This window comes from Colletotrichum destructivum, chromosome 5 (genome assembly GCF_034447905.1).
Source record: "Colletotrichum destructivum chromosome 5, complete sequence".
Taxonomy (NCBI): Eukaryota; Fungi; Ascomycota; class Sordariomycetes; order Glomerellales; family Glomerellaceae; genus Colletotrichum; species Colletotrichum destructivum.
In genome coordinates, this window is record NC_085900.1 from 54,342 (window position 1) to 75,848 (window position 21,507).

A 21,507-nucleotide genomic window follows, 5' to 3' on the forward strand; every position below is an offset into this window, starting at 1 on the left:
GTTTTGTTAAGTCTATATATTGGATGGAACTTTAGGTGGGAGCCTTTGATGAGAGGGATCTTGTGATTGTAAGGTCTATGCTCTGGTAAGCCTGTTTCTAATTCTAGGGCAAACAGCTTTTTGTACTTCTGGTACTCCTCTGGAATAGCTAGGAGTGGATCTAATCCCTGATCTGATGCTGCTGGGGCTACTGTCTTAGAAGGCTGTATCTCCTAGAGATAGGTAAGGTATTGTGTTTGTGGTTTCTGTAGTGGTGTATTGTTAAGAGGTGCTCTAAAAGATTTGTTTAAGGCCTAACTCTTGTAGTGCTGCTTAGTGACTAAATCTGTCTATTGGAGTTGGCTAGTTCTTTAATCTATTTGTAGGTTGTGCTTTTGTAACTATGTAATTCCTAGGATGACGTTAATGTCTCTTATTTCTATAATGTTAAATTGGAGTTCTTCTTTCTGGCTATAAACTTGCAAAGGGAGGTGCACTGTCTCTAAAACAATAAGTCTGCCACCATACTTGACTTATTTTCCTTCAACCGTCTGTAACGCGTATAGGTGTTCCTTCTTTTGCTATAGTATCTGTCGTTTATTTACCAGTCTGGGTGAGATGAAGTTTCCTTGGGCGCTGCTGTCGATGATTGCGTGTGCCTGCTGTCCTTGGACCTTGATGTCCAGGTTGAAATGTGCTGCGTCGTAAGTTGCATATAGGGTCTTGTGGGTTGTCGCCGTACGTTGCCCTTCTATTGTAGGCGTCTTTAGTTTTTTGACTGTTGAGTTCCTTTCTTCTGTGCCTTCCGCCAGGCCTTCGCCTTAGCTTTGGAGTAGATGAGGCATTCGTTGTGTTTGCATTCTTGCTATCCCTTGTCGTCGTTGTAGCACGACATGGGGTATTTAGGGTCTGGAGTGAAGGTTGCGATGTTTCCTTCCTTGTAGTATTGCATTGTCTAGAATAGGAGTTGTCTGCATAGGTAGACATCCTGAATAGGTTCTTTAGTGTATTGTTGAGGGTAGAAGTAGAATTTCTTTTTGGCCTTCCTGTGTGTTTTGCAGTTGTTGTCTAGATATTCTGCCTAAAAGAGGTCTTTGTGGTCCTTATAGTTGGGGTTTAGTAGGGGGTGGTCTCCTAGTATAAGTAGTGTAGGCAGGTAGTTCTTTTTGTATGCTATCTTATAAAACTAGACTAACTAGTTGTTATTCTTAGGGTGGATAATCTGGTATTCTGGTTGCTTTGGGGGTTCTAGGTTCTCTTCTTTGGAGCTGGATGCAATGTAGGTCTTGTAGTACTGACTAGGGATGATTCTGTAGTTGGTTGTTTCTTCTGAATTGTAGTTTAAGCTGTCTGACCCTTGCGGGTGGTCGCTTGCAGCGCGTTCGTACGCTTCCCTTTCTTGGGGGGTCCATGTTCGTGGATCTCTTGGGTCGGCTGCTGCAACTTGGTTGAGCGCAGTGATGTCAATCTTGCCGTCCGATGTTATCAGGCCTTAAAGGGCTGGTCTCTTAACTTCTTTAAGCTGTTCTGTCTGGAGCATCTTGTTAAGTTGTTTATTGATTTTGTGTGTAAGTTTTTAGTTAGGGCCCCTTTGCATTATAGTAAGGGTTTTTAGTTATTCTTAGGCTTCCTTCTTCTTAGGGGTGTTGTCCTTCTTAAGTCCTTTCCTTGCGTTAGGGATTTTTTGGTAGGTTGCAATCTTGCAGGCTTGTTGTAGGATGTTAATGCACTGTTGTTGGTGTTCCTTAGGGGTTTTGTATATCCCTGTCTTCTTGTAGCCTGACCTAGTTATAGCTAGAGTCTAGGGGGTCTTAGGATACTATCCTGATTGTTCTTTGCTGTCTTAGTGGGTAAGGCAGTTGTTGTTGTAGTATGCAGTCTATGAGAGTAAGGTGTAGGGGGTGTCTTTGTTGGTAATGTTGATTTGTTGGCCTTTCTTAGGCACTGGTTGGAATTGCTGCTTCTTAGGTTGTTAGCATTCTCTAGCTATATGTCCTGGCTTGTTGCAGTTGTAGCACTTGAAGTCTTGTATCTTGTTGTCTTTCTAGGCTATACTGAGGTCTATAGGGCTGCTGTGGTATCTATAGGCGGTGCTGTTGCAATTCTGGTTGTTCTGCCAGTAGTTTCCTCTAGGGCGCTTGGCTTGCCTGTTGCGCTGAGGGTGGCTCTGCTGGAATTGTTGTTGAGGTTGCTATTGGTATTTCTTGGCTGAGTTGGCTGGGGCTTGCTTCTTGCCTTTCTCCTTGCGTTGTTTATAGAGGCGGTTGTTAATCTTAATAGCGAGTTTGGCGTACTAAAGGAAGTCTTCTGGGTGATTAAGCTTGACGATCTTGTCCTTGACTTCATCCTTTAAGTTGCTGTAGAACATAAAGATCTTAGTGTCTTTAGTGAGCTTGAGCTAGGTGTAGAGTCTTCTGAATTCTGCTGCGTAGGTAGTGGCAGACTTGGTCTGGCGTAAGTAGGCTAAGTCTCTTTCTGCTTGTTGTGATTTATTAGGATCCTGGAACAGGGATTTTAAGGCGTCTTTAAATCCTTGGAAATTGGCGAATATGTCCCTAACTTTGCTGGAGTAATAGTTGAGGGTCTTGTTGTTGAGATACTCTTTAAGGAAGGGTTTGAACTACTGAAGGGCTCTTCCTTGCAAGAAGGTTGCAGCATGGATGACTCTTTTAGTTCTGCTGCAAAAGTTTCTCTAGTAGAAATTCTAATAGTTTTTGACTTAGATGAGGAATCCCTTAAGTGTCCCTAGGGTTCTATTATAGGTGATAGGTGAGTTGAGCTTAAGTTTCTTACGTCTATCTACTGGAGTCTGGATGATGTTGGCTATAGCTTGGAGGGTTTGGACCTCCTGCTGAAGGGATGTAGCTTGGTCTGCTTTGTTCTTTAGAATCTTAGTTTGTTTTATAAGTTTGTTAATAAGTTTCTAAGTAGTGGCTAGGTTGTTGTTGTTTTGTCCTAGTTTAGCGCGAATCTGGTTGTAGACTTTGCTGGTGAGAGAGACTTCTCTGTTAGTGTTAGGTTGAAGTTTAGGCAGATGGAAGTCCTCTATGGTCTGGTTCTTAGCTAACTCCTGGGTGAGGTTCCTGGCTTGTTGCTGGCCCTGGGAGCTGGAGCTGGAAGTGGGAGTGTGATGAGTGGCCATTTTGTTGATACTGTTTGTTAGCTTTGTAGGGTTAACTTACTGAACAGGAGCAATTAAAGTGTTACAGTTGGCTTTCTGTGGTAGTGTCTATTAGCAGAAGCTGAGGCAACGAAGCTAGGGAACAGTGCTATAAGTTGTGCTGAAAGGATTAGGTCTTTAGAGGATACAGTAATCAGTTATATACTTAACAAGGGGTTGTAACGTTGGTTACTAGTGAAGGGTGCTAAGAGTATCTAAGGGGATAATTACAAAGTTGATTGCTAAAGAGCTATAGAAGTCTGTCCTTAAGTCCATCTAAGTCTATCCTATATACAAGTCCTGTGTGCTTGTTGCTGAGGTTCTAGTTTTCACCTGATTACTAGTAATCTAGGTGTTGTATGGAGTAATTACTTGAAGTAGGGCGTGTAAGCGCTCACGTCGTGATCAATCGTGCTCACGCATAATCAGTTGCTTACTTCCTTATCTCCACGTGACCTTGCATTATAGTTCTTCTGCGCTGGGGGAGTGCACCCTGGTTTCCTGTGTCTGCGGGTATAACTTGTTTGTAACCGCCAGGTGCCCTGTGGGGGCGTCCCCTGGTCCTGTTATGTTTGACGGGTCGTAACACTTACTATACTAAAGTATAATAGGCTTAAGTATTAAAATAAGGTAGTATAGCTTATAAGAGCTATAAGGAGGAAAAGATTATAAGATCTACTTAGCTCTTAGATTTTTAGATCTAATTATATATAATAGATAGAATTAGCCTAGCTAGATAGTAGGACTTAAGACTATTACAGCAGATATTAGCATTAATTTTATACTTTTGCCTACACTTTCTAGAGGACTTTACTTAATTAATTATAATCTGTTTTACTTACTTTAAGTAAATTAGATCTAAGAATTAAAGCTTCTATCTATTGCCTTATGACTTTTAATAATCTAAGTGCATAAGAGTAGGGCTTACTTTTGCTTCTAGCCCTACTAACAGCCTAGCAGCGCGCAGCGCTGCTAGACTGTTTTAGTAGGGTAGGTTGTTTTAGTAGGTGCTGCTTTTGCGCATGTAGCCTATTCTAGTATACAACTAATTACTATATCCTCTAAAGACCTAGTCCTTTTAGTACAACTTATAGCACTATTTAATAGCACTATTACCTTAGCTTCTGCTAATAGACACTATTATAGAAAGCCGACTATAATAAATAACCTCTTCTAGCGTAAAACTGCATGCGCATCACAGTGCTATAAGCCATCTACCCGCCCCCTAGGTGTAGCTTATACCTTATTATATCTTATCTAGTATATAGCGCAACCCTTGACACTATATCTCTCGGCGGTTGGTGGCCCCTATCGACGGAATGGGCGTCGCGAGGGGATTTCGGGCCACGGTCTGATCATCGTGGCTCCACTATCTTTCCAACCGACGATTCAATTCGCACAATCTAGATGGCTGAATTAGAGACGACTCGTCGGTTATCCAAGAGCTGCTTGGCCTGAAGTCGCGCGATTTGAGCGGGGTGAGCCAGGTACCTGAGAAACGTAGTTCCGAAGGACTCATCGAGTAGTACTAGGACCAAGCAATCAACACGTCACGGTTCAGGCCCCTGGCGCGCGAACCATTTCACAGTAGGGGCCTCCTTTGCTACTTTAGGCCTCGGCGGAAATAGATTCCGCCGGGGTCGTTCCTCACACTGCTTTAAGCCCGTTCAATCTGATAAATGAATCATGACCTTAGTAGCGAGACTTGGCAACATGAGCACCTGATGAAGGATCAGCGCCCTATGAAACGACTGGCCTACCTGAGGTCTAATAATGCCCTGGCCCCTCCCTGTTCACGGGTAATGAGCTGTCATTAGAATGGGTGGGCCCGGGTCAAGCCGCTCCTGCAGACTGCCAATCGGATACGATTCCAAACCAGGCAGTGGTGCGCCCTGCCAGCCCTGCAGTCGATCAGGGGGAAGCGCAACGATTCCTCATCAATTGCGTTTGGGCATCGGCAAGATAATGCTCCGACAATCCATCCAAGCTTCTCTCGTCCTGCAAGGCTAATCCCTTCTTTTTCCCATTCCAAGTACCGGCGCATTACGAGAAGCTGCCCGTGCCTTGTCTGCTCGCGTCACTTGCGCACACCATCACCTCCGCTGGGTGAGCATTGGCAGCGATGGCATGGCGACCATGGGAGAAGTTCAAGGCCGACCATCCCGCCACGGCGGACTGCATGGTCGAATCATGGGCCGCCGTTCGGCCATATCTGCCTCCGGTCAACTTCATCACAGTTCACTACGCCTACTTCATACTGACCGGGCTCATCTTTGCCGGCATTTTTCACGGACTGTCACACCCGGCCAACAGCGTCAGCTTCATCGATAGTCTTTTCCTCGTCATCTCCGCCTTTACTACATCCGGACTCAACACGGTCGATATCAGCAAACTCAGTACCGCCCAGCAGGCTATTATAGCCTTGATGATGATTCTTGGCAGTCCCGTCTTCGTCTCCATCTTCACCATCTGGCTCCGCGCCCGCGTCTTTGAGAAGCGCTTCGAGGACATCGTCGAGGCCGAACGAAACAGGAGGATCAAGAAGACTGGCACCATAGTTGGCATGGCTGGAGCCATGATTGGTCTTCCTGTCATGTCGTCCTTTAAGGGGTCTAAGCGGAAGCAAAAGAAGGGTAGACACGAGCGGCAAGCCGAGGCAGACGCCTTCCAGCTCACGGGGTCTACATCGCGCGAGAAGGGCCACGACCGGAGCCAAAGCCAGACCACCGATCAAGAGTCTGCACCCTCCGGCATGCTGGAGTCCATCGAGGAGGGCCGGAAGCTCGGCGTCTCCACCAGCTCCACCGAGCCGCTCTCGCCCAAGTCGAATGCCACCACCAGGCGGAGGCCTTTCAGTCGTGATGACGGCCGCCAGCACATCTCAGAAAGCTTCGATTTCAAAACATTCATCCACGAGAACAAGAAGTCAGTCGGCAGGAACGGCCAGTTCTTCGACCTCACGGAGGAACAACGTGAGTACTTGGGTGGCGTCGAATACCGGGCGCTTAAGATTCTCTTTACCATTGTCTGCGTCTACTTCGCCCTCTGGCAGCTCCTCGGGGCCATCACGCTCGGCGCCTGGTCATACGGGCACAGCCAGAGTATAACGGCCGTCAATTCTCAAAACTCCTGGTGGGCTGGCATCTTTCTCGCCATCTCTTCATTCAATAACGCCGGAATGACGCTCCTCGACGCAGGCGTGGCAGCCTTTGACAACGATGCCTTCGTCTTGACCATTGTAACCATCCTTTCCCTGGCTGGAAATGCTGCGTTCCCTGCGTTCCTCAGAGCAACCGTCTATTTCTGCAGCTTGGTTTTGAAGATATCTGTTGATGACGACGAGTACACTGTCTGGAAGGAAGCTTTCGATTTCATCCTGAAGTACCCCCGTCGTCTGTACATGATGATGTTCCCTGCCAAGGCCAATTTTGTTTTTGTCACCATGTTCTCAACCATCACGATTATGGACTGGGTCTTGTTGTTGGTTCTTAGCATCGGCAACTCTGCTATTGAGGCATACCCGGTTGGAAAGCGTGTCGGGCTGGCCGTCTTTCAGGCGCTGAGTAAGTCACCAAGAGTGGTTCCCTTTTTGCCTAGAAATTGACTGACTGCTCTGCCTTCAGGCATCCCTTCCACAGGTTTTGCGGTTGTTCCTGTGTCAAGCCTCTATTTTGACGTTCTGGTCCTGTGGGTCATCGCAATGTACATTTCCGCATATCCGGAGATTATCGTCATGCGAAACTCAAATGTAAGTGGGATCTCTAGTCTAGCTGAGGCATGAGCTTCTTCTCACTGACACGATTCAAGGTGTACGAAGAACGGTCACTAGGAATTTACGCTACGGAACCTGAAAAATCCGAGGACCTTGACTCAACTGCCAACGAGTCGACAGATGAGCTCCTGCCAACCTTTGGGCCCCTCCTATCTGAACCGACGTTTGGCCATGCCCTTGGCACAGAGCGAACAGCAGTTTCCGCATCAGGCCTGTCACAAGCAAAGTCGGGCATTTCCACCAAGCCCGTCAAGAAACTAGCCGCCATCGGCCGGCGTGGCACCTCCTTCGTGGGCAGGCAGATCCAGAGCAGGATGAACAACTTCCAGGGCGTGGGTGTGACGGCGAGGCCGCGGCTGAAGCGGTCTGCTGCCATCAACTTTGACAACCCGAACGCGCCGCCGGGCTCCGCCTCTACGCCCGAGGGCCACGTGAGCCTCGTGTCGCAGCACCTCCGAGGGCAATTGTCGCACGATATCTGGGCCATCGCCTTCGCGCTATTCTTAATCACACTGATCGAGACGTCCCATTCGATCGCGGACCCGCGCTCCTACAGTGTCTTCAACTTCTTGTTCGAAATCGTGTCGGGATACACCAACATCGGGCTGTCCATAGGCCTGCCGGACCACTCGTTTAGCTTCGCCGGCGGCTGGTACACGGGCTCAAAGCTGGTCATGATCATGATGATGATCCGTGGCAGGCACAGGGGCCTCCCGGTCGCGCTGGACCATGCCGTCAAGCTGCCTGGATGGGACAATGTTAAGAAGCAGAATGAGGACGCTGAGATCAGACGGAGTTTGGGCAAGAGCCGAACTAGTTTAGAGATACGGAATTTTTGAATAGACTTTGCCCGTAGACGGGCGGTGGACAAAATAGATTTCATTTCACGCTTAAGACTGCTAGGTCCTGCTGCTTCGTGTCTCCCAGCACTACTAGCTATTGCTCTAACAACCTTTAGCGAACATAAGAAGTTATTAATCAACAAATGAATCCAAAGGTGTAAGACTATTTATAAATGTAAAAATAGAGGATTAAGGATATTAGAAGTTTATTTCTAGATGAAGAAACGCGGTACGCCGCTGAGTTCAAGATCTAGTAGAACAATTAACAGGCTGTGCATGGGCCTTCTAGACGCGCAGACGAACGCGACTTATCTGCTGCTTGCGCTCTAGACCTAAGAGATAATTAGAAACCCTCCTGTTGTCCATAGTCTCGCTTAACGTCAATATCGGATGTCAGGGCTACAATATTTCTAGGAAGATACCTACTCTACATGAGGGACGCATATGGGCAGGATACAACGAGACGTATCTTAATGATCTAGAAACCGGGCTTTACTACAATGGTAAGTAAGCCGTAAGGGTCGTTCAGACAGTCAGTCAACTCGGTGAATAGGATGATGAGGCTAATAGTTGCAGACTTGATTGCCGACTTCAGTAGCGTTGGTTCGATTCCTGGAGATGATGCCCCAATCCGAGATGTGTTCCGAATACTACATTAACCGTCTTGCTCTCATGCAGAGTAGTCCGTATTCAATTTATCATCGGACGTCAACATTGCTCTGTTTTTTGCCGCTAACCCCTCACTTGGGAGTGAGTATTCGGAGTGCACGAGCAGTTTGATGATCGGGAACGCGTACTGTTCCGGGCCAACGTATGACTGGGAGGGTACGGAAGAGCTCTGAAATTAAAGTGACGCGTGACGTAGCATCATTAGGATTACTACACTAGAAGAATACTACCAGTCAATGCCTGGAATACCCCAAAAGTTCAGGGCCCCGTTAGTCTCGGACCACTGGTCCTCAGCCCATCCCTGTTCCTCGTAGATAAAGTCTGGATCCTCTATGGCGAACCACATTGGCCAGAATTCGGGTATTCCCGCACGACCCCATAGTCTACCGCGATTCGGCCATCCTCGGTCAGCCCATTGCTCTCCGGTGACGAGTTTGATCCAACGCTTATCTTTGGGTGGATCGTCGCGAAGGGATTCCGGGTCCTCGGGCATAGCCAGAATCGTATCGATACTCTGCTGATCGAGCATCAAGCAGAATCTAAAACGGGCATTAGGAACGTCGCGTTTGCCGGTAGAGTCGAAATTCTTTTTGACCCAGGCATCGAATCGTCTCCCAACCTCTTCCACATCTGCGCCAGATAGTGCCGGGTCCTCTACGATCTCGCTATAGTATCGATTCCAAAGCTCCTGGACAGGCAGGGGGTCTTTAGGCTCTTCTCTTGGCATGCGAGCGAGGTCACCGTAAACCCAGGCTTTGGCGTACATGTTGAGCCGCTCAATGGCCTTTGTAAACGCCTCATCGGATCCGTAAGCGGTGCGAAAGATGGTGAGCCCCCAACAATAGGGGTAATTATGACTTCCATCGTAGTTGGCCATTTGAAGTAGACAGTGCCTTGAGCTCCGATTCGTTTCCGGATCTCTTGCGAAACGGGGCTTTGGGTTGGCTATTGCCATGTCGATGGGCTGGAAACTCGCCATCGTTGGTTTCTCGTTTGCGGACTTTGTTTTGAGGGAGAAAAGCCTGTGGGAGAGGGGCGGACTCGGGCCATGGTAATCAACGGCTTGCTTGGCATGCATGCTGACTAAAGTGCCAAGGACTAAAGGGGAAGAGGGCCGGTTAGGCCATTAAGGGGGCGGACGAAGCTTGACGGAGCGTGTGATGACACCTCGCGGGAGCTTTTTTCTTTTTTTCTTTTTTTCAGGCTTGCTCTTCGAGTAGCAGCTGTCTTCCGGACTATTTCTCAAACAAAGATGGGTGTGCGCGCGGACGACGGTAGCCATGGCCCTTCCTACCGAGACTTGGCTTTGGCTACATATCGCACATGTAGGTGAGTTGCGTGATATGGCCGCGTTGATACGTACGAACCGTCAACTGCACAACGTCATCTACCGAGAGCTATACTGTAGAGCCATCAAAGAAGGACATACGCCTTGTTACTGTCGGTCCTGCCGAAGTCGGAAACTTAGATATCCTAAAGACCGCGGCGGCATATAGTGCAGATCCCAGCATGGTTCTTCCTCGCGGGTTGCACGACGAAGCGATGCGCTCTTTAACTAGACAATGCGCAACGGCAACGCGACAGGATGGGAATAGACAAGAACAACACGAAATGCGATTAGGGATGGGCCGCTCCTCTGCACGTTGCAGTGATGAAGGGTCATTACGACTTTGTCAAAAGGCTCATTAGACCAAGAGTCGACCTCGAAGCCCCTGTGCGATGGCTCAGTGACTGCATTTCACTCGCAGCTCCAGCCTATCCCACTTTCCTGCGTGGAAACCGCTTCACTACGCAATGTTATAAGCAGGACGCGTGACTCAGACGCGAGCGCAGGGGATTACTTGCTATCCCTTAGAGCTGATCCGGATTAGAGGAATATCTCCGGTTTCAATGCAATGAGCTTTCCGATGCTCGTTTGGCATTGCAGCTGCTTTCTTCTGGGGCGTCCCCTTGGTCTATTACCGACTATGTGTCGGAATAGGAGCCCTCGATCCACATTATACTCCGCGAACTAGACGACGACACCGAGTGGGAGCAAATTTATCTTTCAGACGCATCAGAAATGTTCCAGAAAGCCATCCCTACCATCGTTCAACGCACGCAGGAGACTCTTTCTCCAAACATCGGTCTAAGACCTCTGCTGTAAGCTTGCCAGCGTCTTCTTGGAGGATTACAGGGCGGATGGACTACAAGACAGTAACTTACAAATGCCTTCTACGCAGCTGCGGCCTATGAGCCCGGAAGCGGCTGTGGAATGTAGTGTCCTGTCAGATGGTTGGTAAAGTTAGGGTGTGTTGGTGTTGTGTAGTAGGAGGGTAGTATCTTAGTGTTCAATAGTGATGCTTAGGCTCAATACTATATGGTCCTAAAATCACTAGGACAACTTATGTAAGGTAGTGAGAATGGCGCTTGGTGGCGTGCGCTTTATTCAATGTGTAACTTGACTAAGAAGCGCATGACAGGGAAACAGTACAGCTTTTTTCGCCATTATGGGCTCTGCACCCTCGCTGCAATGGCCCCGCCTGCCCGCTCGAGACCTGGATCCACCGGTCCCTGGTCCCATTTTTCCCGGCCCCATTTTTCCCGATCCCGGATGAAAGGCCAGGACGAAAGGCCCCAGCTTCCATCGACGTTTCGACATCATCGAAGGGTTGGGAGCCCATTCGAAAGTCTTGGTCAAGACCGGTGACACGCCCAAAAGCCCGACCGCCCAGGAGGTCGTCGAGCCAGCCTTCCGGCTTCAACAGCAGGGCCATGGATCATTGTTCTTCCGTGTGTCTCTTTCACCACTTCCAATAGCATCGAGTACGTCAACTGTCACAGTCTCCGTCAGAATCGCAACATCCCTACGCCTGACAAGGGACAAGGGTTCGGCCAGCCCCGGCTTTTACCCCGGTTCTAGCTCTGCTCCTCCGCCTTCCGAACGTGCCTGGAGGCTGTGATGGCACTTTACAGCTCGGAATGTTTAGCATCACCTCCACCACCAACGCCGCGACCGTGGATATACCCCGTCTACTATCACTTCGTTGCCATCCTACGGGACGCGATGCTGTCCGATAGGTGTGCAGTGGCCTAGAGCATAATGTACGTCTCCAAAACGCGATTTAATTCATAGTGTGTTAAACGAGTGAGAGATCTTTACACAGCCTTTCCAAACGAGTGTACCAATGTTGAGCTACAGTTTGGTCACCAGACCCCCTCTCTCCTAGCGGGTGTGAACCAGGGACGAAGTAGCCCGGGCTCCACGCGTCCCAACCCATCATTTGATTTCATCCTACGAACGCCATATCTGTAGGTCCACGAGAATTACTGTTGAATCTTGAGTTGGCCAAGCCAGTCGCAGTCTCATCTCTCAACCGGCGATGGAAGTTCATGTTGGCCTCTTGGCAGGAAAACCACAGACCACAATGAACTGTCTCGTATAAGTATGTGGCCTAAGAAGATCTGTGCGGCTGTCGGTACTCACTTGGTACATTTAGTCGGTGACGTAAAGAGTGGCGGCATCGGCATCAGAGCGCTTCTTCTTGTCGGCAACGTAGAGAGTAGCGGCATCAGCATCAGAACGCTTGTCGGCAACGTAGAGAGTAGCGGCATCAGCATCAGAACGCTTGTCAGCAACGTAAAGAGTAGCGGCATCTGCGTCAGAGCGCTTCTTCTTGTCGGCAACGTAGAGGGTTGCGGCATCAGCATCAGAACGCCTCTTCTTGTCAGCAACGTAAAGAGTGGCGGCATCTGCGTCAGAGCGCTTCTTCTTGTCGGCAACGTAGAGAGTAGCAGCATCAGCATCAGAACGCCTCTTCTTGTCAGCAACGTAAAGAGTAGCGGCATCTGCGTCAGAGCGCTTCTTCTTGTCGGCAACGTAGAGAGTAGCAGCATCAGCATCAGAACGCTTGTCGGTAACGTAAAGAGTGGCGGCATCTGCGTCAGAGCGCTTGTCGGCAACGTAGAGGGTTGCAGCGTCAGCGTCGGAGCGCTTGTCGGCAACGTAGAGGGTTGCAGCGTCAGCGTCGGAGCGCTTGTCGGCAACGTAGAGGGTTGCAGCGTCAGCGTCAGAACGCTTGTCGGCAACGTAGAGGGTTGCAGCGTCAGCGTCAGAACGCTTGTCGGCAACGTAGAGGGTTGCAGCGTCAGCGTCGGAGCGCTTGTCGGCAACGTAGAGGGTTGCAGCGTCAGCGTCGGAGCGCTTGTCGGCAACGTAGAGGGTTGCAGCGTCAGCGTCAGAACGCTTGTCGGCAACGTAGAGTGTGGCAGCATCTGCGTCAGAGCGCTTGTCGGCTATAAGATGGAAAGATTTGTTAGAGACTTAATACGTGAAACACGCCCCTGTAGTATCCAACGAGACTCGGGAGCTGGAAACATCATATCTTACCACCAGTAGGCGCGGCGATCGAAGTGCCGGCAAAGATCAGGGCAAGAAGAGCGACTTTCTGCATTTTGGCGTTTGGGAGGTTGTTCAGGCTGGAAGATAGAAAGGGGCCGTGTTGGTTTCTTTGACTTTTCACCTAGGGTCTGGTGTTCTTGCGACTGGATTTGATGGAGGCTGAGTGACTTGGGCTTGCTGCTGGAACTCTAGACAAGAGATACCCATCGTGAAACGATTCTTTTATGTATCATCGTGAGATGGATGGAGTTCGTTGTGCTTGAGCTCGCCATCTCCAATCGCGGCTTCAGCATACGACTAGAGCCTGTTCGGCGGGGAGACCAACCGCCCAGACCGATCGACTGCCTGTCACTCTTGCTACGTTACCTCTATGCTCCCGAGAACAGAATGCAATGCTGGCTCTCGAAACACATTGACATCTCGAATTCTTCTAAAACGACGCAGGGTCATTTGAGAGGTGACAATGACATTACATTCCCGGCTCGCACGCTCACGGCCAACAACAGTCAACCGACCATGTTGGCTTGTAGAGTGTACTACATTCGTGCTTTCTGTAAGAGGAACCATCACTGAAAGGGTCGTCACGGTACGCGTGTAAGCCATGCAGAGACCTGATATGTCGGAAGCCACGTCCGAAGATGGTGATGGTAATACTGTCACTGCAGAAACATGCACAAATTCCACCTCTCCTTGGTCTCGTGGAGCGTCCAGTTGCAGTGATGGTGTCTAAGCAAGCAGAAAATTACATACATCCGCTTTACAGAAAATGCTGGCATACGACTGGTGGGACCGTCAGGAATGCGCGTTCCCAGGCCACAGGGCGAAGGATCGTTGCAAGCTACTCGGCGGCGAATACTCTGTCAACAGCAAAGGGTGCCTGATCACCAGAGTATCACAATTAAGTCTCAATAAACTCACACAGCGGTAATTACACTCGCGGTTGCCTAGTCGTTCCTGTGAATATTTGCACATTCCTCATGTTTGTCATGTCATCGGGTGGGCTGTCGTGTCATCGCTTGGTGACCAAGCCTGACAGTAGACCAACATGGTATAGCCTAATCCTGCCGCTGCCTGCATTCTTGCGTCAGCCTTTCAAGCCGAATGCAGGCATGACAGCAGAAATGAAATGCAGCATCGTGATTGGCAAGTCGATCGAAACCGGCGTGTGCCGCCCGCTGATGGATTTCTGCAAGGTCACAGCGAGCAAGCGCCTCGCCCCGACTCGAGAATGAGGACAGTGACAATGCAGGAAAACGGCAGATGGTCTCTTGGGACTCTATTGGCGTGTTTGTTTCCCGCGTGGTTGCTGGGGTAGGCGGCCAGTCATACCGTCCAGCTTCCCGCGCGTCTCGACAGTCCAGCAATACGCACAATTCCATACTCGCACCCAAGCGTAATACGGTGGCTCTAAACTTATACAGTTTCCTACTACCAGACAAGTCCTATCTTCCTGCCCCTTACCTCCTGGAACTTTTTCGACCAGAAGCCGGTGATGAAGCCGGAACAAGATTTCGCCAAAATGGGCCGGCCAAAGCACGGCGGGGGCGACGACGGCGAGGATGGCGACGACGCGACGGACCGGCTCCTGGACGCGCGCAAGAAGAACCCACGCTGGGAGCGCCCGGTCCCGTGGTATCAGCGCAAGCGTGCCGTGGCGGCCTACGCCGCCGTCTTGATCGTGCAGCTGGTCGCCGCCGTCGGCCTGGCCGTGCTGCTGGGCCGGACTCGAGCCGAGCTGCGCGGCCAGATGCTGTATTGTGAGTTTTGTTCTGGCCGTCCCCCCCTCTTCCTGTTGCCGCGGGTCTGTCTGTCTGGCTGTGTCTGACCTGCCACTACTGTGATAAGCGCCCGCAAACGAGGCCATCGACTGGAGCGTGCAGGAGTTCAACTCGGGCAACGGCCTGCACGGCGACTTTATCGGCCCGCCGCGGCCGGCGCTGGAGAAGGCGTGGGCGGAGCTCCTGGGGCGTAAGTATACCTCTTAGATCCACGAATGCTGCCACGTCAGGTCCAAGAGGCGAGCCCGCTAATTCTTGTCAATGCCCAGCAATGAACCTCAGACTGAGCCGGGAGGCCATAGTCGCGTACCATCGCGAGGGCGAGGCGGTGGCGCTGAGTGATGGTACCGGCTACGCGGGGAGCTTGAACGTCTACCATGAGCTACACTGCGTGGTAAGTCCATTTCGCAACCGGTGCGGTGCCCAACTTGACGTCGGTGTATCTAACGATGTCCCTGTCTTGCCGTCTGTTAGAGATGGCTACACAAATATGTCTGGAACGACATGTACTGGCCCGACGCCGACGCGGAGACAAAGAGAAAGCACAGGTCGCACAGCGGTACGTTTGGCTACAACCCCCCGTCCCCCCCCCTTTTTCGTCTCCTAGAGCCAAATAAGGAACAGATTCTGATCTCACGAACCTGCATGGGGGATATAGATCACTGCCTCAACACGCTGCGCAAGTTCGCCATGTGCCACGGCGACGTGGGGCCCGTCATTTATAGCTGGCAGCCGGGGATCCTCAAGCCCGGCGCCAACGGGACGGCGCACCAATGCGTCGACTGGCCGCGGCTCTCGAGCTGGGCCAGCGAGAGGGCCATTGACATCTACGAGCCCGGCCTGATCGTCAATCCAGAGCTCGGTACGTAGAGAAGTCTCAGCATCCTTGTGATTTTGCAGGGCCGTACCTCTGACCAAGACCTTGTGTTACAGGCGTGGTGTACCCGCATGGTGGAGATGCGGACGACCTGCATGGTCCCTGAAAACGTTGATGAGATGCCAGAGGACTTTCTTTTTTTAGAGAGGATGTTAGGGGCGCCGAAATTTGTCTTGTTATTTCCTTGTGCCATGCATACCACTTTGGTGGCGTGAGTGTAGAATAATGCCTTCTGGCTGCAAGGGTAAACCTATTACCACAATACAGTATAACTTTAAACGTTCAACAATGTTTAGAGCCTTGATCAAAAAGTGGCGAGTGCAGCTACACTATATGACAACTAAAACCGACGCCAGCCAGTTATATCCACTAAACGATACTATAGTAGCTGATAACCTGGTCCACAATAGACGAAAGACTGGGGAACGCAAAGGTACAACGTAGAAATTGCTATGGCAGTAAAGTGAACAGCTAAACGCGCATCGGACGATTGTATTATGGATATAGTTAGGCATGTATCGAGAACTAGCTAGACAAGGCAAGCAATGACGGGGAGAATGTAACATCCGCCGAAAGGGTAGGAGGAGTTCGCATGAGACTGGATGGAACCTTGGACTCCAAAACCGCTACGCTACAGAGACCTCGAGAGCGCCATACGGGTCAAAGCCACAAAAAAGGGGTATAGAACCGTGAGGTGGTAGATTATCACGGGTATTATATATCAAGGCCAGACAGGCTCTCTTGGCCGTGAAGGGGTCTGGCGGCCAAGCAACCGTCTTTGCTGGATATCTGTTTACGGTTTTGTGTCTTGTTTTGTCTAATCACTAAGCCGTTATAATCTCTTTATCGATGCTATTTCCTATCTGACCACTGCTACAGGAGGCCTCCGAGACCACTGTACGCACATGACTGGCTCTCCAAGCCCACAGTCGACAAGCACACGTTACAGACCAGCTACATAGGGTAACTCAAAATCGGGAGGAGTGAGGGATGTACCTTGGGCCCCAGGGATGCGCGCTGATCATCGTACAACGCTATTCGATTCTCCGAGTACGCGTGCGTGCTCGGTTTTTCCAAGGCAGGCAAAACGAGTTTGGATCAGAACAGCGCACCAGAAACGCCAGACGTTGCCTCACCACTGCGGCTTCCCCATGGCCCTCAACCTGGCACCGTATCGCCACAGGAGAAAGGGGGCAGGCCATCCGATGACGACAAAAGTCAGAGCCAGGATGCTGTTTCCCCAGCCATAGCCCAGCGTATGGTACATGACGGGGGCGAAGATTGGGAAGGCGAAGCCAGCAATGCTGCGCAGAAACTGCGCCGCTGCCGACGCGGAGGCTACGTACTTGCGAAAGGCCTCGACCACATACGCCTGCATGGCCTGCGTGTTGAGGATGATGCCGCAGCCGAAGATGCCAATGCCGATGTCGGGCACGATCCAATGAGTGTGGCGCTCGGCAGTCCAGCCGTAGAGAAGGAGGCCGAGGGGAATCAGGACGGCACCGGGAACCATGAGCGGGACCCGGTACTCGGGCGCTGTGTTCTCGCCAGACCGCGCCTTGAGGTAGCGCCAAAGACGATCCATGACCTTGCCGCCTACCTGTGCAGCAATCGTGTAGCCAATGACCAAGGCGATGTAGTGAAACCCACTCTGGGACTCGGTCTGGCCGTACCGCTGGATCCAGAGGGTGGCAAATGTCGACAGGACAATGTAGAGCATGCCGAAGTTGTAGGCGAGGAAGATAGCGACAACCTGAAGGATGGGCTGCGTGAGAAGAAGCCGCAGCGGCCGCATGAGGGACCGCGACAGCTTGACACCCAATCCTTGGGACTCGCGATCGGCGTCTGTAAAGTAGGGCCTTCCCGTACCTTTGCTGAGTTTGGAAGCCTGTCTGGACAAGAGAATGGGCTCGTACGTCTCCGAGAGGATAAAGAAGCCGATGACAACCAAGACGGCATCATAGATGGAGAGAATCCAAAACGTCCACCGCCAGCCGATGGACTGCGTGACGGCACCTCCGATGATGGGTCCTATGGCGGGCCCGAGAAGCGGGATGAAGGTGGCAATGGCGTACGACTTTCCACGCTCGTCCGGAACCCAGCAGTCGGAGAGCACGGGCTGCGTCACGGCGAACTCGGCGCTGGCGCCAATGCCGGAGAGGACACGGCTCGCAATCATGAGGCCCGGCGTGCGACTGAAACCGGCGACGGTGTTCCAGAGGATGTAGAAGCAGCTAGACAGGATCCAGACGGGGCGGCGGCCGAAGACCTCGGCGAGGGGCGAGAGGACCATGGGGCCGAAAGCGAAGGCCAGGACGAAGATGGAGAGGAAAATCTGCGCCTCCTCCTCGGCAGTGCCGAAGTCCTGGGCGATGGCGTGGAGCGATGGCGCAAGCATGGCGCCGGACATGAGGGTGACGAGCCCACCGTTGGAGAGCAGGATGGTGATGGCCCATTTGCGCGGGCGCGGCCAGTTGAAGGGGTGGTGCGGATCGGCATCGCCGTCCCACTTGACCTATAGACGCGGATAGCTGTCAATACCAGCCACAAGTGTAAACGGACGGAGTTGAGAGCAGAGGAACGGGGAGAGAGAGAGAGAGAGAGAGAGAGAGAGAGAGATAGAGAGAGAGAAAGGAGCGTGGGATCGCACCAGAAGCGAGTCGGCTGCCTCGACCCCGACCTCGAGAGCTGGGTTGGCTTCCTGCTTGATGTTGGACACCGGCGGAGCAGTGAGAGCATCGGCAGCATCCTTCTCGCCCTTTTCGTCCGGGGAACTCATGGCGTCACAGGTCTGGAGCCTGCGCTAAGGATGGCGAGATGTCTCGACGGGAGTGGCGTCGGGTAGCCTTTTGCCCGCTTACGATGATGGATGCGGGATTTGAGGGTGGGAGTGAGACAGGGGAACGACCTGCTTTTGTGCCCGACAAGGCTCATAAAGGTGTGGTTGATCCCTTCTTGCATAAGACGAGACGGAGACGGGCCGGGGACGGACCGGGGAAGTCTGAAGGAGCGCCGATGACAAAAGTGCACCAACAAGCGTCCAATAGCGAGCGGGAGGTGGCGGACAACAATGCGAGATTTACACGAAGGAAGCAGAGAGAGAAAGAGAGAGAGACACAGAATGCATGTGTGAAAAAGAACTTTGGCTTATTCATAACGCCCGCAGATGCGAGCTATCACCAGAGAGGCAGGTTCTTTCACGTCTCTCACGTATATATTCCTACAAGATTACATTGCATCCCCCCCTCTTCCCCCCGCATACATGCGCGAGAATCCATCCGCCCGGGTAGTACTAGCACCTGGCTGCACTCTCCGGTATATACAAGCATAGTAAAGTGGCTCTCACGTCAGCTGATTTGTAAAACAGCCTCTCACGTGGGGTCTCCGAGCCCCCCACGAGACGCGTTACCCCGACCGACGGGGCGAAACACAGCGGCACAGCAGTGATGCTCGAACCCGTTCACGGAGACCTATGACGGCCTATGACGGCCTGCCAACAGTGCTTGTGCCGTTGTGGCGCGGGCGCTCTCTCATTTGTGCCGCCATTTCGTGGCCCCGGGACAGCCGTATCTATGCTTATCCGTGGCGCTAGCAAAACATACTAGTCTTGATTTCACTCGCACACATCGGTTGGGACTCCAGTGACATTCCTGTATCTTCCAGCACGCAACTCGAGCTCCACTCCGGGGTAGCGAGAGCCGGGTCTCGTCCAATGCATAAGTGGAAACAGAGAAGTCGACTATGCCCACTCATTGGTGCGCTCCGCCAGTCAGCATGAAGAATTCCCGCTCGGTTAAAGTGTAAGCTTTGGGGGCCACCATTGGCGCTGCACTATTAAAGAGCTTGGAAAGCTTGTTGCGATCTAGTACTTCTTAGTATTCGCGGCAGCGCGGATAGCTCCTGCGCGTGTCCTACCCGTCTTATATCTTCCCTGCGTAAACCCCCCACCCCACACCTCCAATTAAGCCTCTGTCGCACTGGAGGTCGAGCTGAACCTGATGGAGGGCATCGACGAACAGCCCACGGCCGGAGAGCTGGTGGTATCGAGAGAGGACAGGCAGCGGACGCGGAACAGACTGGCCCAGCGAAGACACCGTGAACGTGAGCACACACCGAGCTCCTCCTGCCTGCTCCCCTCCCCCCCCTGGGGAGTCATGTAGGGACCCAACCTTGTATTGACCCAGGCTGACTGACGCTGTGGGATAATGCCATTAGGAAAACGATTTGGTGATGGCCGAGAACACGGCAGTCATGGCAGAAATCCAAGCTCGCAGTCCACGGGCGCTGAGAATGATGACCATGACATGTCATCCAACCCGACGCTCCCTACGCCTCCATCCCATCATGCCCTACCTACGTCGTTCCCAGGACCGCACTTCGGCCTCATGCCTTCTCAGTCGCCCTGGGGAAGTGAAAGCGAGTTGCAAATCTCGGGCGCGCACGATCAGGGCCTGGCCGACCTGTCTCAATCACAACAGGCCGAGTGGCCAGCGATTGCCCTGAGACACATGCAGCGCTTTCACCCGGAGCCCACGGAAAGGCACGCAGGTGCCGCCAGGAAGGCAAAGGCACAACCAGTCGGGGCTGATTTCATGCACTTGATTGAGGGAGACTACTGGCGTGAGTCCATGCTCTGACAAGACCGAGTCTTGGGTTGACTCGTCTGCACCACGCACAGTTCCCCAGGCTGACAGGAAGCGCACTACCGCCGAGCAGCGGAGACCTATGGCCCGACACACGAACTCGGTGACCCGGTCGCCGCCACTCTCATGGCAGGGATCCAGGCGCCCCCGGTAGCAGCCCACCGTGGTTCCCATTCCAATCACCGGGCGAGACCCGAAAGATACGGGTCCGGTTTCGACAGCGAGTCCTCCTCGTCTTCGGATGTATCCAAGCAGCCAGCGCTCGACTATACCCGTCATACCCCTCTTTCCCTGCAGCGGGACCACAGTCACGATGCCGGCCCGCAGAGACGCAAAACAAAGGCAAAGGCGGAACGCGACGAGTTTGCCCCGCAGAGGCCGGCCTCCTCCAAGGTCCTCTCCACGGCGACCCCCCCGGTGTGCGCAAGCTCACATGGGCGTAGACGGCACTCGACGGCTCGATATGAGGATACGGACGATGACTGCCTCGAATCCAGGCTCGAGCGCGTCTTGCACATCGTCGAGGATAACGGATTCGACAGCATCGACTCCATGACGTCGACATATTACACATCGGAGCTGTCGGAGGACTGCTTTCTGCGCCCGATGCAGGCGACCAGCCGCACGAGGCGACTCAGGAGTCTGCTTTCGGACCTACAAGCCTCTCACAAGTCGTGGACCGAACGCGAGAGGAGCGCGTACGCCGAGGAGATGGTGAGGTCGGCAGAAGGCATATGCTCCGACGAGCTCGGGGCCTTGTACGGCTCGCGTGCTCCTCTCACGTCCCCTTTGCGCCGCCGTGCCTCCTCTACCTTGCGGGAGCCGTCCCTTCAAGACCAACAAAGCGCCGGTCTCCATACGAAGCGGAGGGAGATTGCCCGTCGGATCCGGGAAGTGCTGTCTTCCCTGGACATTAGCGAGTTCCTGCAAAAGGACCAGGCAGCGCTGCAAACCTCGGTACGTAAAATGCTCAGGGAACTTGCTTGGGGTTCGCTTTTTGGAGCAGACACAGGGCTAATGAACGGACGGGGTATGCGTAGGTTCCAGAGACGTGGTCTATGATGATAGAGCTGGCGCGTAGGGCAGGATTGCAGCCCCATGAGAGGGTCATGGTGGCATGTATCAACGTCTACCTTTTAACAGACTATCATTCTTCTTGAATACTTTCCTGATAAGTCACTGTCCTGCGTGAGCGACCTGGTGCTAATGGCCATTCGGCGTGCGATACAATCGGATTGAACAGTTCAATCCTACAGGAGTCTTTGTGTCGGTGTGCGCCACGCTGGCCACAGTCTAGGTCATTGAGTGTGCACGCCGTTTCCACGAGCGTTGCAGCCCACTAATACTCCGCTTGGGCATGCGGCCCGGTCCGCTCCGTGAGGCCAGGTGGGTTAGTTGTAGAATCG

General features: G+C 52.3%; 7 protein-coding genes across 7 annotated transcripts; 4 read left to right on the plus strand and 3 right to left on the minus strand.

The window, feature by feature from the left end:
* Positions 1 to 4,905: 4,905 nt before the first annotated feature.
* On the plus strand, positions 4,906 to 7,750 carry CDEST_07598 (Putative cation transporter; the record flags this gene model as incomplete). Its single annotated transcript, XM_062923757.1, has 3 exons — positions 4,906 to 6,702; positions 6,763 to 6,887; positions 6,947 to 7,750. Exons 1-3 carry the CDS (start codon positions 5,262 to 5,264, stop codon positions 7,748 to 7,750), a joined length of 2,370 nt encoding a protein of 789 aa, XP_062779808.1. The 5' UTR covers positions 4,906 to 5,261.
* An 841-nt stretch (positions 7,751 to 8,591) lies between these two features.
* CDEST_07599 (uncharacterized protein) lies at positions 8,592 to 9,500 on the minus strand (the record flags this gene model as incomplete). The annotated part of the gene is made up of 1 exon (XM_062923758.1): positions 8,592 to 9,500. The coding sequence occupies one exon, from the start codon at positions 9,498 to 9,500 to the stop codon at positions 8,649 to 8,651; it is 852 nt and encodes a 283-aa protein (XP_062779809.1). The 3' UTR covers positions 8,592 to 8,648.
* A 2,397-nt stretch (positions 9,501 to 11,897) lies between these two features.
* On the minus strand, positions 11,898 to 12,855 carry CDEST_07600 (uncharacterized protein; the record flags this gene model as incomplete). The annotated part of the gene is made up of 2 exons (XM_062923759.1): positions 11,898 to 12,697; positions 12,792 to 12,855. 2 exons carry the CDS (start codon positions 12,853 to 12,855, stop codon positions 11,898 to 11,900), a joined length of 864 nt encoding a protein of 287 aa, XP_062779810.1.
* A 1,467-nt stretch (positions 12,856 to 14,322) lies between these two features.
* On the plus strand, positions 14,323 to 15,451 carry CDEST_07601 (Putative mycotoxin biosynthesis protein UstYa; the record flags this gene model as incomplete). The annotated part of the gene is made up of 5 exons (XM_062923760.1): positions 14,323 to 14,560; positions 14,649 to 14,771; positions 14,851 to 14,975; positions 15,056 to 15,140; positions 15,189 to 15,451. 5 exons carry the CDS (start codon positions 14,323 to 14,325, stop codon positions 15,449 to 15,451), a joined length of 834 nt encoding a protein of 277 aa, XP_062779811.1.
* Positions 15,452 to 16,590: 1,139 nt separating this feature from the next.
* On the minus strand, positions 16,591 to 18,237 carry CDEST_07602 (Putative sugar transporter, major facilitator superfamily, MFS transporter superfamily; the record flags this gene model as incomplete). The annotated part of the gene is made up of 2 exons (XM_062923761.1): positions 16,591 to 17,973; positions 18,109 to 18,237. 2 exons carry the CDS (start codon positions 18,235 to 18,237, stop codon positions 16,591 to 16,593), a joined length of 1,512 nt encoding a protein of 503 aa, XP_062779812.1.
* Positions 18,238 to 19,355: 1,118 nt separating this feature from the next.
* CDEST_07603 (Putative basic-leucine zipper domain-containing protein) lies at positions 19,356 to 19,618 on the plus strand (the record flags this gene model as incomplete). The annotated part of the gene is made up of 1 exon (XM_062923762.1): positions 19,356 to 19,618. Exon 1 carries the CDS (start codon positions 19,457 to 19,459, stop codon positions 19,616 to 19,618), a length of 162 nt encoding a protein of 53 aa, XP_062779813.1. The 5' UTR covers positions 19,356 to 19,456.
* Positions 19,619 to 19,843: 225 nt separating this feature from the next.
* On the plus strand, positions 19,844 to 21,261 carry CDEST_07604 (uncharacterized protein; the record flags this gene model as incomplete). The annotated part of the gene is made up of 3 exons (XM_062923763.1): positions 19,844 to 20,078; positions 20,175 to 21,058; positions 21,142 to 21,261. The coding sequence occupies 3 exons, from the start codon at positions 19,844 to 19,846 to the stop codon at positions 21,259 to 21,261; spliced, it is 1,239 nt and encodes a 412-aa protein (XP_062779814.1).
* Positions 21,262 to 21,507: the final 246 nt, after the last annotated feature.